The sequence below is a fragment of the Phocoena sinus genome, chromosome 14 (genome assembly GCF_008692025.1).
Source record: "Phocoena sinus isolate mPhoSin1 chromosome 14, mPhoSin1.pri, whole genome shotgun sequence".
Classification (NCBI taxonomy): domain Eukaryota; kingdom Metazoa; phylum Chordata; class Mammalia; order Artiodactyla; family Phocoenidae; genus Phocoena; species Phocoena sinus.
This window is the reverse complement of record NC_045776.1, coordinates 8,540,494-8,555,771: the sequence shown is the minus strand read 5'-3', so window position 1 is coordinate 8,555,771 and position 15,278 is coordinate 8,540,494. Positions and strand designations below refer to the sequence as shown.

The following is a 15,278-nucleotide window of genomic DNA, read 5'->3' as shown; positions in this document are numbered from 1 at the left end:
TTGGTATATTTAAGAAAATTGAAATTGTATCAAGTATCTTTTCCGACCACAACGCTATGAGACTAGATATCAATTACAGGAAAAGATCTGTAAAAAATACAAACACATGGAGGCTAAACAATACACTACTTAATAACGAAGTGATCACTGAAGAAATCAAAGAGGAAATAAAAGAATACCTAGAAACAAATGACAATGGAGACACGACGACTCAAAATCTATGGGATGCAGCAAAAGCAGTTCTAAGGGAAGTTTATAGCAATACAAGCCCACCTTAAGACACAGGAAACATCTCGAATAAACAACCTAACCTTGCACCTAAAACAATTAGAGAAAGAAGAACAAAAAAACCCCAAAGTTAGCAGAAGGAAAGAAATCATAAAAATCAGATCAGAAATAAATGAAAAAGAAATGAAGGAAACGATAGCAAAGATCAATAAAACTAAAAGCTGGTTCTTTGAAAGGATAAACAAAATTGATAAACCATTAACCAGACTCATCAAGAAAAAAAGGGAGAAGACTGAAATCAATAGAATTAGAAATGAAAACAGAGAAGTAACAACTGACACTGCAGAAATACAAAAGATCATGAGAGATTACTACAAGCAACTCTATGCCAATAAAATGGACAACCTTGAAGAAATGCACAAATTCTTAGAAAGGCACAACCTGCCAAGACTGAATCAGGAAGAAACAGAAAATATGAACAGACCAATCACAAGCACTGAAATTGAAACTGTGATTAAAAATCTTCCAACAAGCAAAAGCCCAGGACCACCAGATGGCTTCACAGGCGAATTCTATGAAACATTTAGAGAAGAGCTATCACCTATCCTTCTCAAACTCTTCCAAAATATAGCAGAGGGAGAAACACTCCCCAACTCATTCTACGAGGCTACCATCACCTTGATACCAAAACCATACAAGAATGTCACAAAGAAAGAAAACTACAGGCCAATATCACTGATGAACATAGATGCAAAAATCCTTAACAAAATAATAGCAAACAGAATCCAACAGCACATTAAACGGATTAAACCATGATCAAGTAGGGTTTATTCCAGAAATGCAAGGATTCTTCAATATATGCAAATCAATCAATGTGATACACCATATTAACAAATTGAAGGAGAAGAACCATATGATCATCTCAATAGATGCAGAGAAAGCTTTTGACAAAATTCAACACCCGTTTATGATAAAAACCCTGCAGAAAGTAGGCATACAGGGAACTTTCCTCAACATAATAAAGGCCATATATGACAAACCCACAGCCAACATTGTCCTCAATGGTGAAAAACTGAAAGCATTTCCACTAAGATCAGGAACAAGACAAGGTTGCCCACTCTCACCACTCTTATTCAACATAGTTTTGGAAGTTTTAGCCACAGCAATCAGAGAAGAAAAGGAAATAAAAGAAATCCAAATAGGAAAAGAAGAAGTAAAGCTGTCACTCTTTGCAGATGACATGATACTATACATAGAGAATCCTAAAGATGCTACCAGAAAACTACTAGAGCTAATCAATGAATTTGGTAAAGTAGCAGGATACAAAATTAATGCACAGAAATCTCTGGCATTCCTATACACTAAGGATGAAAAATCTGAAAGTGAAATCAAGAAAACACTCCCATTTACCATTGCAACAAAAAGAATAAAATATCTAGGAATAAACCTACCTAAGGAGACAAAAGACCTGTATGCAGAAAATTATAAGACACTGATGAAAGAAATTAAAGATGATACAAATAGACGGAGAGATATACCATGTTCTTGGATTGGAAGAATCAACACTGTGAAAATGACTCTACTACCCAAAGCAATCTACAGATTCAATGCAATCCCTATCAAACTACCACTGGCATTTTTCACAGAACTAGAACAAAAAATGTCACAATTTGCATGGAAACACAAAAGACCCCGAATAGCCAAAGCAATCTTGAGAACGAAAAATGGAGCTGGAGGAATCAGGCTTCCTGGCTTCAGATTATACTACAAAGCTACAGTAATCAAGACAGTATGGTACTGGCACAAAAACAGAAATATAGATCAGTGGAACAGGATAGAAAGCCCAGAGATAAACCCACGCACATATGGTCACCTTATCTTTGATAAAGGAGGCAGGAATGTACAGTGGAGAAAGGACAGCCTCTTCAATAAGTGGTGCTGGGAAAACTGGACAGCTACATGTAAAAGTATGAGATTAGATCACTCCCTAACACCATACACAAAAATAAGCTCAAAATGGATTAAAGACCTAAATGTAAGGCCAGACACTATCAAACTCTTAGAGGAAAACATAGGCAGGACACTCTATGACATAAATCACAGCAAGGTCCTTTTTGACCCACCTCCTAGAGAAATGGAAATAAAAACAAAAATAAACAAATGGGACCTAATGAAACTTAAAAGCTTTTGCGCAGCAAAGGAAACCATAAACAAAACCAAAAGACAACCCTCAGAATGGGAGAAAATATTTGCAAATGAAGCAACTGACAAAGGATTAATCTCCAAAATTTATAAGCAGCTCATGCAGCTTAATAACCAAAAAACAAAAAACCCAATCCAAAAATGGGCAGAAGACCTAAATAGACATTTCTCCAAAGAAGATATAGACTGCCAACAAACACATGAAAGAATGCTCAACATCACTAATTATTAGAGAAATGCAAATCAAAACTACAATGAGATATCATCTCACACCAGTCAGAATGGCCATCATCAAAAAATCTAGAAACAATAAATGCTGGAGAGGGTGTGGAGAAAAGGGAACACTCTTACACTGTTGGTGGGAATGTAAATTGATACAGCCACTGTGAAGAACAGCATGGAGGTTCCTTAAAAAACTACAAATAGAACTACCATATGACCCAGCAATCCCACTACTGGGCATATACCCTGAGAAAACCATAATTCAAGAAGAGTCATGTACCAAAATGTTCACTGCAGCTCTATTTACAATAGCCAGGAGATGGAAGCAACCTAAGTGTCCATCATCGGATGAATGGATAAAGAAGATGTGGCACATATATACAATGGAATATTACTCAGCCATAAAAAGAAACGAAATTGAGCTATTTGTAATGAGGTGGATAGACCTAGAGTCTGTCATACAAAGTGAAGTAAGTCAGAAAGAGAGAGACAAATACCGTATGCTAACACATATATATGGAATTTAAGAAAAAAAAAATGTCATGAAAAACCTAGGGGTGAAACAGGAATAAAGACACAGACTTACTAGAGAATGGACTTGAGGCTATGGGGAGGGAGAAGGGTAAACTGTGACAAAGCGAGAGAGAGGCATGGACATATATACACTACCAAATGTAAGGTAGATAGCTAGTGGGAAGCAGCCGCATAGCACAGGGAGATCAGCTAGGTGCTTTGTGACAGCCTGGAGGGGTGGGATAGGGAGGGTGGGAGGGAGGGAGACGCAAGCAGGAAGAGATATGGGAACATATGTATATGTATAACTGATTCATTTTGTTGTGAAGCTGAAGCTAACATACCATTGTAAAGCAATTATACTCCAATAAAGATGTTAAAATAAAAAAAAAAAGAAAAAAAATTTTCTAAAGATTATTCACAAAAGTGATAAATGTAAAACTCATTAGGAAATAAACTATCCTCCTAAGCCCCATCCCACTGTTCCTGAAATTATTAACAATGTAATAGTAGGATACGCATTCAAAGTAACCTTTTATCTGAAGACTTCAGGCAGGTTCTAAGTACTGACTACTGAGTTAGAAAATGTTGGCCTTCAAAACAACTGTAGATACCGAACACATTACCCCTCTCTTTCTTATGCATCAGAGGCCACATCTGAAACATGGATGGGGACGGGCACTTCTTAGCCATTATTTAGACTTAAATGTATTCTTTAATAAAGAAAATCAGGGCTTTTTCCAAAAAAAGCGAAGTGACTCTCTGAGTTAATAAACTCATAATGCAACTCGAACAAGAGATTTGAAGGCTGAATCTTGATTATACCATGTACTATTTTAACTTGGAAAAAAATAAAAACAATCTCTTTAATCCTGTTTGTTTATAAAACAGTAAGACTGCTGATCTCAGAAGACTGTTGTAATGATCAAATAAGACAATATATTGAATATACTAAGTGCTTATCATACAAGGAGTGTAGATAAAGAATAAATGGATGGAATATGAATTTTCCTTAACACATTTTCACATATGGAAGTTCCTCTTAATTTCCTTTATAAGCCCAGTGTCTCATGCAGCCATTCAACAAATATCCATTGAACGAGCAAAGGAATGAACCAGCAATTTAACTACATCTCTCTCTCCTTTATCTAACATTCTTAGTTACCTTCTCTGTAATCTCAGGATATTTATCTATCTGCCTTACTACCAGATTAAGGTGAGAATAAAATGAAAATATCGAGTTAAGCAAATAGATAGTAACTGCTGTACAAAACGTAACAGGTAAATGGTGGTTATTATACTACATTAAGAAATAAAACACAGTCCTCACATTTATCTAAAGATAGTGAAGATGGAAGATTTTAGAACTGCTTTGTCTTCATGTTACTGTCAAAACAATTAAAATGCTCCTTTGACTAAAACAGGACAATCAAAATATTCCTTTTATTAGATATTCTTCTATTCATCTGAGTCATTTAAGCAACTCAAAGCTTACAGCTCTCAAACACTTCTAGTTTCTTCTCCGTCATAAAATAATGTGACTGAGCAGAACCCCTAAGGGGCAGTCCTGGGCGACCCTTCCCCCATACTCTCTGCTGACGCACTTTCCTGAGTTGTTTTGATGACCAGGAGCACTTATCCCCCAGGCCTACTGCAGCCTAAGGATTGATGATGTTAACTGACATGGCCCTTGCTATTACCTCACCATCAACCAATCAGAGGACCGTGCTGATCACACACCCTGTGACTCCCCTCCCTCACCTGGCCTTTGAGCACTAGCTGCCCTGGACTCCCTGCTTGGCGCCCTGCACTGAATCTGCCCTTTCCTTCACCACAGCCCGGCGTCAGCAGATTGGCTTTACTGCACACAGGAGAGTGGACCCAAGTTTGGTTCAGTAAAAATAACTCTCTAGAATATTTCTGATATGAATAAAATGGTCCCTATCTGTGCTCTCCAACAAAAGCCACACAAGGCCACTGAGTATATGAAAAGTAGCTAGTAAGAATGAGAAACTGAATTTATTTCATTAACTGTATGTAATTTACAATGTTACTAACATCGCTAGTAGGTGAGATTTTGCATTCGCTTTTGCTTTTCAGTGGCTGTGTACTGTCCAACAGATGTCAAGTTTCAATGCTTCCTGAAATCCGAACTATCTCCGCATGCCCCTGTGAGTCTGCTGCACTGCCCTAAGCTACCTCAAAGCCCAGTTTGCAAACTCTGGTAGTAAGTATTTGATAATACCAAGGAATTACTGTTAATTTTGTTAAGTGTTACAATAGCATGTGGTTATCTTAAAAAAAGAAACTCCCAAAAGCCCACATTTTTAAAGAAATGCATAATAAACGTGTAGTCAGGGACGCATAATGAAGCACATAGCGATGAAATGCCACTGGGATTTGCTACAATGCTTCAACAAAGAAAAAACATTGTTGAAGCAAACGTGGTAAGATCTTAGTAACTGTCTCACCTGGGTGACAGGTATGTATGTAGAGTCTTACTATTTTAGCATTCTCTTTACTATAATGTGTTTGATATAATAAAAATATTTAAAAAATAGACCAAGTATTTGCTTCAACAAAGAAATGCTGAATAGCAGGTGGGTGGTTACTTCTGTCAGGGAGGGAGAGAAAAGGCTACAGAAGAATACCCCAGGGCTTCACCACTATTGAAGATGGTTTATTTCTTTCACATCTTTGTGTGTCTCAAATGTTAGACCTTTTTAAAATTAACTTTGAATATTTTAAAGTAATGTATAGAAATTGCCTAGGGCTCATTTCTAAAAAAGGCAAATGATCTGACAAAAAGAGAAATTTACTATAGCCAAACTCAGGATGAAAGAACACTGAGTGGAAAAACTAAAGTTGAAGGGTAAGAAAAACCTAGCAGTCATTCAACTAACGGGAAATGTAAGCAGTAGCTGCATTTACTAAATCTTTCATCAACACCTAAGCCCTATAATAGATACAACATTGTAATTATAAAGTGTTTACATGAGTTAAAACTTTAGAGCTTACCATCATAAACAAAGTAAGTTTCATCTTTGAAAACAAGCACAGCGGGCATCTCTTTCAGGGTCACATACTGTGAAAATCAGAAAAAAAATTTCAGTTGATAGCCATGAGTTCAAAAGCATTGAAAGTTACCGGGCGGGGGGGGGGGAGAGGTGGTGGGAACCACAATGACGACAACCACAAAAAAGTTACCAACAGTTAAAAAGAACACAGTCAATCCCTAGCTCATCCAAGGACTGGGCTTGATACCTCTTTATACACCCCCTGGCACAGTGCCCTGTCTGCCCTTGTGAAACCACGAAATATTATTAGAGTTGTTAACAGACTCAAAGATATCACAGGAAGTGAAGGCCAGGAGGCACTCTGAAACGGTGGAAGAGCAGGGGCTAAGGTAGCAATCAGCACAGGTAGGTTCTCCCCAGCACTCCCAGGCTGTGAAACCCGGGGAGTGGGCTTCCCGTGAATCCAGGTCTCAGAGCACCCACCTCACTGGGGAGTTAGGAGAGTGAGATCTGCTAACACACGTTGAGAGGTGAGAGCAGGCTTAAACGATAAACTGCTTTATGAATGGGAACTTACAATGGGCATTAATAATAAGGAATCCATTCAGTGGGTACCTGCTTCTTATACCTGTGTTGTACTTATTTCAAAATAATAAAATTATTAATAATTTTAATAATAAAATGTAACAATAAAATTGTAATAATTATTATTGTAATATTATTATATTATTATGTAATAATAAAATTACAGTAGAGAAATCAGTATCAGAGCAGAAAAGATATAATTTAGGTAAGCCACACAGAATTACTACATGAGTGTGGTAATACTGAGCATAACAACAGATAAATCAGTTGATAACTAATAAAGTAAAAGTAATAATAAAATTAAAATAAGGACAGCTATCCTGGAAAGGTTAAAAAGGGAGGAAGGTATGTCACAGGTGATCTAGAATGATCTGGTTACATCACAGCACCATGAAAATAACTACTGTAAGGGCAGTGGTAAAGCTCTCAGGTGAGGCTCTACCATCCAGCATGCCTCTATTCACCCTGGGAGTATTTCACAGCATTCAGCATCTCTCCCTTTCAAGGGTATCCCTGAGTGAGCCAGTCTCTGAAATCACACCAGTGAGTCACTTGTTCCCATTACTCCTCTGAAACTGTTTCTCTTAAAACCAACAACCTCTATGGGGACAAACACCATGGTTCTTTCCTCTCCTCACCTTGGTTGCTTCACAGCATCTTGCACAACTGGCCACTCCTTTCTTAAACACTTTTTATCTTGGCTTCCCATTCACCTTGTTTTCCTACTTTACTGGCAATCTCTTCTCATTGTCCTTTGCTGTTAGGACCTGGACCCTCTTATCTCCCCCCAGATTTGCATCCCATGTCTAAGAAGTTTATTTCATCTATGCAGCCATGACTTATCTCCAAACCCTTATCTGATGCTTGTACTTGGATGCCTAATACGTCAACTTAAAGTAAAATAAACCTTCAAAACACCATCTCTCCTCCCATACTCCAACTTGTTCCTTCCCCGGTATTCCCCAGCTCATAAATAACACCACCATCTAACCAGTTGTTCAGGGCAAAAACCTAAGAGTCATCCTTGATGCACCTCTTTTCCTCTAGAACAAGCTCAAAAAATTCTATCTCCAAATACAATTCTTTCACTTCTTCCTAATTCTCTTAATAACTTTCAAGCCTAAATCCTAGATTACTTCAAGAGTTCAACTGAGCTTCCTGATCTAGTCTCATCCTGATCCAATTGTGTCTGCACTTAGCACAGAGTAATGTCCTTAAAATGAACTTGAGACCAAATCCTCACACGCGTGGCCCTGACCTAGAAGGCCTCCACTGGCCTCTGCCTACCTCCCATCTCCTTTCTCACTGCAGTTCAGCCACACTGGCTACGGCTCTGTTACTCCACTATGCCAGGCAGGTTCTCATCTTGGCCATCTGTAATGTCTGTTCCTTGTTTCTGGTTTACTATGGCCACAGATCTGTGCGTGGCTCCTTCACATCCCGTTAAGTCCTGGTTCAGATATATTTTCGCCTCAGACAGACATTTCTTGATCAATCAAACAAGAGTAGCCATCCCACCTCTAAATGTCCTTACTATCACACTGCTCCTTTATTATTTTTTAGAGCAGTTATGATATCCTGTTTATAGCTTTGTTTACCGAGGACCACTATCTCAGTCTGAGGACCCAAGGGAAGGCTCTTATCTACAATACTAAAACTCAGTCCACTTCCCCCACCCATGAGAACGTAAACTCCATCCTATCAGGGTCCTGATGATTTTGCTTGCCATCAATAATCCAGGACTTAAAACTGTGCATGGCACACAATTAAAGGACAACAAACAGTTGTTGAATATATATAGTAATTAATACACTACTTAAAATCCAACTTTAAATATTACCTCAGGGACAACTTCTTCTGAGGCAGAAAAAAAGTATGTATATACAATTAATTCTGAAGCAGCATCGATGTATTTCTCCTGTGAAGATACAAACAGAAAAAAGGTGACTTTTAAATATTAATCAAGATCAAAATTCATTCCTCATTAAACATTCAGAGCAAGTAGTATCACTGCTAAGTAGTATCATCACAATTAGCTACCTTAAGTCTTTTCATGTGAAAAGATTAAATATAAGGAAATGAAATAAACTGTTTCTAAGGCAAAAGACCATTGTAACTAAGTACTTTTATATGCCTTCAAATAAAGTTCATTAAATATAACAAGCTCAATTCATATTTATTAATTTAATTTGATGATGATTATAGGAAGAGATGTGTGTGTCTGACATGCAACACAAACATACATACATACAAAAATCTTAAGACAATAAGCTTTTGCTTTTAAAAAGTTTACACTCAAACTGCATGTTGCAGTTTCAAAGACTCAAAATGCTAAAAAGCAATACAAAAGCTAAATAACCAGGTCAACAGAAGAAATATACTAACACAGGCAACACCCACCCACTTTTTACTCAATTCTGTTTCATGAAGGCAAATACTATAGAGGGTATATGACGAAGTGTTTTTATTATAAAAATACTTAGATTCAACTAAAGTATTTCTAATAAGAGTGAAATAAGTCCTGAGTTTTTGGTGAAGCCCTCGTTATACAGAAAATTAAATTACAATATATCTGTGCTTGTGGATTAAAGAATAAAATCATTTGATACCTTCAGAGGTGACTCTCCACCTATATAAACAAAAAATACACGATGCCTCTTCTGCACATGTTCAAACATTTGCTGACTTGGAAGTGGCCGAATTAGAGCCCTGTTTGACAATAAAACAAAACAAAAAAACTTGCACTTGAACTAAGGGTAGTATATAATTTACTCCTATTTATATGTCATCCTATCTAAAGTTACAAAGCTTTAATACTGTATGAATTGCATTTTAAGTATATCACTCAATCTACATAAATCTAATAAACTATGGCCCATGACCACTATTATACCCATATAATAAAAATACAGTATCTACCAGTTTAAAAAATAAGCTTTAAATACATCCCTTTAGAGAGTATCATCTTAACCAATGTTTTGATAGGCAAAGATGGAACTATAATCCATTTAGAATCCTCAGCTAAAAACAAAACAATCCACATGACAATTATTTTTTTTCTCCCTTTCGAAAGATCATTCACACAAACACACTGTGAAATACTATCCCAGGAGTTTATAATATTATGTTTAGAATATTTATGTCTTACTCTGACCATTTAAATGCTAGTTTCAAAACACACTATAAAGGTTAAAATCTAAAATGTTTCCTAAGTATGTTATTCTTCTCAGGAAAAATAAAATGGAAAATGGTAGTCATAATAGCATATAAGAATCTCATGAAGAGAAAACAAAACTACAAAAAGTTTTATTATACAGTCATTTTCAAAGCCAAATAGGCTGAGAAATGAATTATACCAAAGATTATTATAAAACATATCACTTATGAAATACTATTAAAAGCTAAGAGGCAGTCTTTTTTTAGTGTGATCTATATTATTAGATTTTTACTCCATCACATTTGCAAAAAAGAACAAAATGTATTCTGCAAAGGCAAACATTTTCGAAACACACAATTCTTTAAATGCATTGCATCACTATATTCTAGCCTCTATTTTAATACTTTAGTAATTAACTAGTAAGTGATGCAACTCCAGAACTGACTCTTGAAATTTCCTTTGCAGTAGAGTCACTCCCACTTACATCAGAAGGCCATCTTAAGCTTAAACTAAAACTCATTAAAAACTGCCAAAACATAAAGACTAATTTAAACTATAAGGGAATAAAATATTCCTACTGGCGACCCCCTCATGTAATATAAAGTTATCTCAAAATTTATTTACTCACAAAACAAATAAAGAAAATGAAATATGCAATCAACGAGAAAATACAGTGAAAATTATACTTTACTAAAGCTTTGCAAACTTTAATATACAAAGACCATTCCTAATTCTGTGCCTTTTCTCAAATAATTTAAGCTAGATAGTATCATGCCACCCAACAAATCCATTCCAATATGTTAATTTATCTTAAAATTATTTAAAGCTATCAATATAATATATCCTGTCAAACTCATAAGCAACCATACTTTCAAAGTCAAAGTAGGTTAACCTATTTTGATAAAAGCCCTCTTCCAGAAGTCACACATAATCACATTAAATAATTATATGCACCAACTTTCTTTATACACCAGCAAGATGTAGAGTAAAAAAAAAAAAAATCACCACATTCAAACCAGAAGGAAACACAGAAGAATTTCTGATTCCTTAGCAGTAAAACTTCAGAGATCTGTAACTCAAAAAGATCTCTGGGTTCTAATTATATTACCTTCTAATGAAATGTGCAATAATACCTCACAGTTGGCATAAAGCAGCATGTGAAAGATGAGGGAAAGTATTTTAGCTGCATCTAAAAAGCATTTTCTGGTATTAAAAGCTAGGGATTAAAGCCCAAGTTTATTTAGAATGTAATACTGTGGGGTTTCTCTTAAAACTGAAATTCGATAACAAGAAAAATAAATGAATGTAAAGCAGGCAGTACAAAGGCAAAATTATAATAAAAAAAATTAAGATTCACAAAGTTGTTAGAAGTAATCAAGTTTTGAAAATGTATTAAAAATCCATTGGGGAAAATATTCTTCTATGCACAAAGTGAATTTAAATGTGAGGCTAACAAGTACATAAGATCATGGACCCTTTTATTCCTCTCAAGGAGCCCTTTGCATATGCTACGCAACCCTAGCTTTCCTTTATAAATAGACAAATTTTATTTAGGCTAAACACCTAAAAATATGTATGTTCAATATGGTCTACTCAAATACATTTAACTTGCAAATACTAATATTATATAGTAAAGGCCCTTCATAATATGAACTTACCCAGACACTCTGTGAGCAAACTCAATTATATCATCTTTAGTTCGTGGTCCTCTGTAATTATACGCCAGGTCCCCTTTTAATCTTAAAAAAAGAAAATAGGGTAAAAGTTTAGATTATTTCAACTGTTTTCACATTTAATGATAATCACTATTGTAACACAAATTACAGCATATAAAATAGTAAATGCAGTGGTGTTGTTTTAGAAGTAGCATAATCATGTAAAAAACAGCCAATAACTGGCTTCAGGGAACCAACAACCAAAATGCAAAGAAAAAGGCTGTATTTTATTAAAATTACATGAAAATATTTTATTCTGTATTTGATAACTGCATTGTGTCTATGCCTTCTGATAAATGAAAAATATATACATTCACAGTCAAGAACTCATCAAAGCTTAATTCTCACTATCTTCTCTATTAAAAAGTATGTGAAAGGACAGGGAATTAAAAGTATTTTGGTAAAGCTAAAACCAATTTTAAGCAATACAACATCAGAGTAACATGACAGATGCTCCAAGATTAAAGAATAAAACAATGCATAAAAATACCTCTTCTAGAAAATTAGATAATTTTCCAAAAGCCTGCCAATGAATTGTGTCCAACTAACTGAAATTTAAAAAAAAAAATTGTGAAAGCACAGTAGAACATCTATAATTAAACAGAAAGGATAGAAAAGATAATTTACTGAACACAAGAAAGTCAAAGAGGCTTACAAACTTTTTTTTTTTAAAGGTTCTGCCCTGGAAGTATTCTGTGTGTGTGCATGTGTTTTTTTATTTTATATTATTTATTTTTTTGGCCACGCCGTGTGGCCTGTGGGATCTTCGTTCCCTGACCGGGGACTGAACCTGTGCCCTCAGCAGTGAAAGCAAAGAGTCCCAACCACTGGACTGCCAGGGAATTCCCTTGGCAAACATTTTTAAACAGTGGGGGAAGAAAGGGAGGCCAACACAAAATCCAAGAAATAAAAAAATTAAAATTAGTCAAATTTTAAAATCTGAGATTTTAAAATACTAAAATAACTTACTTTATAATAAAAATAAGTTTCAAAATAATTCCTCAACTCTCCACATTATTGAAATAAGGATGAGATCAGGATTAAACTCATGAGAAAATTCAATAACATTATGATTATAAAACACAAGTCCTTTAGAATTATCACAATATTTCTTCTACCATATATGCTCTGTCTTAGACGTGATCAACATCTACAGATGAGAATTAACATCCATCAATTTGATTCTCTTTTCTTTCATCTCTAATGAAATAAGTCTATTTCAATCATAGAAAAGTAAAATTTGTTAGGAGACAGGATTCACAAATTAAACAGAATATACCCTTGAGCTCTTCAGGGGTAGAGCTTTCCTAATTTACAACTGTATACCTTGTCCTGCTCAGCACCTGTCACAGTAAACTCAAAACACATTTGGTGAATTAGCCATAAACCACACATTAACTTAAGTGCAAAGAAAAGCACGGATGAAGTCCCTCTCCCTGGATCACACACTGCACCTAGAAAGAACTGCGGAACCCAAATCTTCAGTCCTCCAAGGAAGCTACTAGAAATTAATGTAATAAAATGTAAGTAGAGTGAACTAATAAAAATACACATATAAACATACAACACTCAACTTACAGCTTAATTGTTGGATAACCTCGAACTCCAAACTCTGAAGCAATGCCTTGACAAGAAAAAGAATAAATAATTCTAAATTTTTTTTAAATGAGAAACTAGGTAATAAATGAGCCTTTTACTTAAAAAAATATATATTTATACAAACCCATATAGATATGCTGTTTTCAATTCTTATAAAAGAATATAAACACATACAAAAAAGAAAAAACATGACATTCTCATACAAAATAATTACTTAATAATCCAACTTATGACCTGCACAAAAATACTATAACAAAATAAAGAAAAATGCCAAAAGAGTAAATTTTTATCTCTAAAGTATTTACTTTAAAAGATATTCTTGTTTTATAAAAATAATATATATATACACACACACATATATAAATAAAGTCTCACTCCTCATTTGAGTTCATTTCCAGGACAAATATTTCTTCAAAAAAGGCCCGTCTCTTCCTTTAGTGTTTTCTGAGTCTTAAAAGAAATGCTTTGTATTTTAATGTTAAAAACATAAATCATAGTTGCAAAATTAACTTAATATATGATCTAAAAGCAATTTTATCTACTTGTTTTAAAAGTTTCTGCTTCTGTAATAACCTAGAGTAATTCCAGTTATTTCAAAGATTATTCTGAAATCACACGTTAATTAAAATGAGACACACACTACAGTGGCATCTTTTTGAGGGAAAGGAGAATAGTAATGAAAACAAGCAAACAACAGAGAATTTGGACTTTAAGAGGTATAATAATCAATATGGGAAATTAATACTATACTACTTTACAGATTCAAGGCAATTAGGACAGGAAAGAAGAAATAAAATATTCTCAGTTAGTAGACAAAATACAATATACTTATACTTATCCTAGTATATGCAAAGTATACTGTATTTACTCACATGATCTCTCCTTTTATTTCCAGAACATATTCTTATGATAGCTGGGTATAAGAAAACTACCTCTATATGTGAGTTCTGATTTACTCATCACTTTAGTAATCATTAATTTTGGTTTCTCATCACTCCCCATCAATACACAAGAATAAAGACAAAGTGAATTAGTGGCAAATAATATTGAAAATCTCTCCTCCTTCCCTTGTCAACTCTAGAGCTTCTCCCTTAAATGCATGGAGAGAGGTGACCAGAAGGTTCCAGACAGTGATCAACAATGGTTTTTATTAGAGGCAACACAAACAACAGAGGTAACAAAAATAGGAACTTGGTATATATATATATATGTATATATATATATGAAGATGCAGGTTCTGCCTCTGAATAGTCATGTGAACTTAGACCAATTACATAATTTATTTGTGCCTATCTCTAATTTAGGACTTACTCTGTCAAGTATACACACACACACACACACACACACATACATACACACATATTTTATTGAAGTATAGTTGATTTACAATATTATATTAGTTTCAGGCGTACAGCAGAGTGACAATATTTTTATAGATTATACTTCATCTACAGTTATTATGGCTGTATTTCCCTGTGCTGTACAATATATCCTTGGTGCTTATTTATTTTATATATACTAGTTGGTAGCTCTTAATTCCACATTCTTATCTTGCCCCTCCTTGCTTCCCTCTCCCTACGGGTATCCACTAGTTTGTTTTCTATTATCTGTGAGTCCGTTTCAGTACTGTTATACACATTCGTTTTATTTTTCAGATTCCACAAATAAGTGATAACATAAAGTATTTATCTTTCTCCGTCTGACTTATTTCACTAAGCATAATACTTTTTAGGTCCGTCCATGTCATTACAGATGGCAGAGTTTCATTCTTTTTATGGCTGAGTAATATTCCATTGTATACATATACCACATATTCTTAAGCCAATCGTCTGTTGGCCCTTGGGTTGTTTCCATGTCTTGGGTATTATAAATAGTGCTGCTGTGAACACTGGAGTGCATGTATTTTTTCAAACTAGAGTTTTCATTTTTTCCAGATATATACCCAGGAGTGGGATTGCTGGATCATATGGTAGCTCTACTTTTAGTTTTTTAAGGAACCTCCATACTGCTTTCCATAGTGGCTGCATCAATTTAATTCCC

General features: G+C 34.9%; 1 protein-coding gene across 4 annotated transcripts in view; it reads right to left on the bottom strand.

The window, feature by feature from the left end:
- The window catches only part of TMX3 (thioredoxin related transmembrane protein 3), a 51,355-nt gene that overhangs the window by 20,942 nt on the left and 15,135 nt on the right, over nucleotides 1–15,278 (bottom strand). For 3 of the 4 annotated variants that reach the window (XR_004345397.1, XM_032602808.1, XM_032602806.1), the window contains exons 5-9: nucleotides 13,218–13,263; nucleotides 11,583–11,663; nucleotides 9,377–9,476; nucleotides 8,608–8,685; nucleotides 6,184–6,250 (exon numbers count right to left, since the gene is read on the bottom strand). Coding sequence is in view for 3 of the 4 variants with exons in the window: in XM_032602808.1 (XP_032458699.1) it covers nucleotides 6,184–6,250; nucleotides 8,608–8,685; nucleotides 9,377–9,476; nucleotides 11,583–11,663; nucleotides 13,218–13,263 (372 nt within the window). In the remaining variant the exon portion in view is untranslated. The remainder of the gene's footprint in view (nucleotides 1–6,183; nucleotides 6,251–8,607; nucleotides 8,686–9,376; nucleotides 9,477–11,582; nucleotides 11,664–13,217; nucleotides 13,264–15,278) is intronic. The other variant, XM_032602809.1, reaches the window with a different exon arrangement.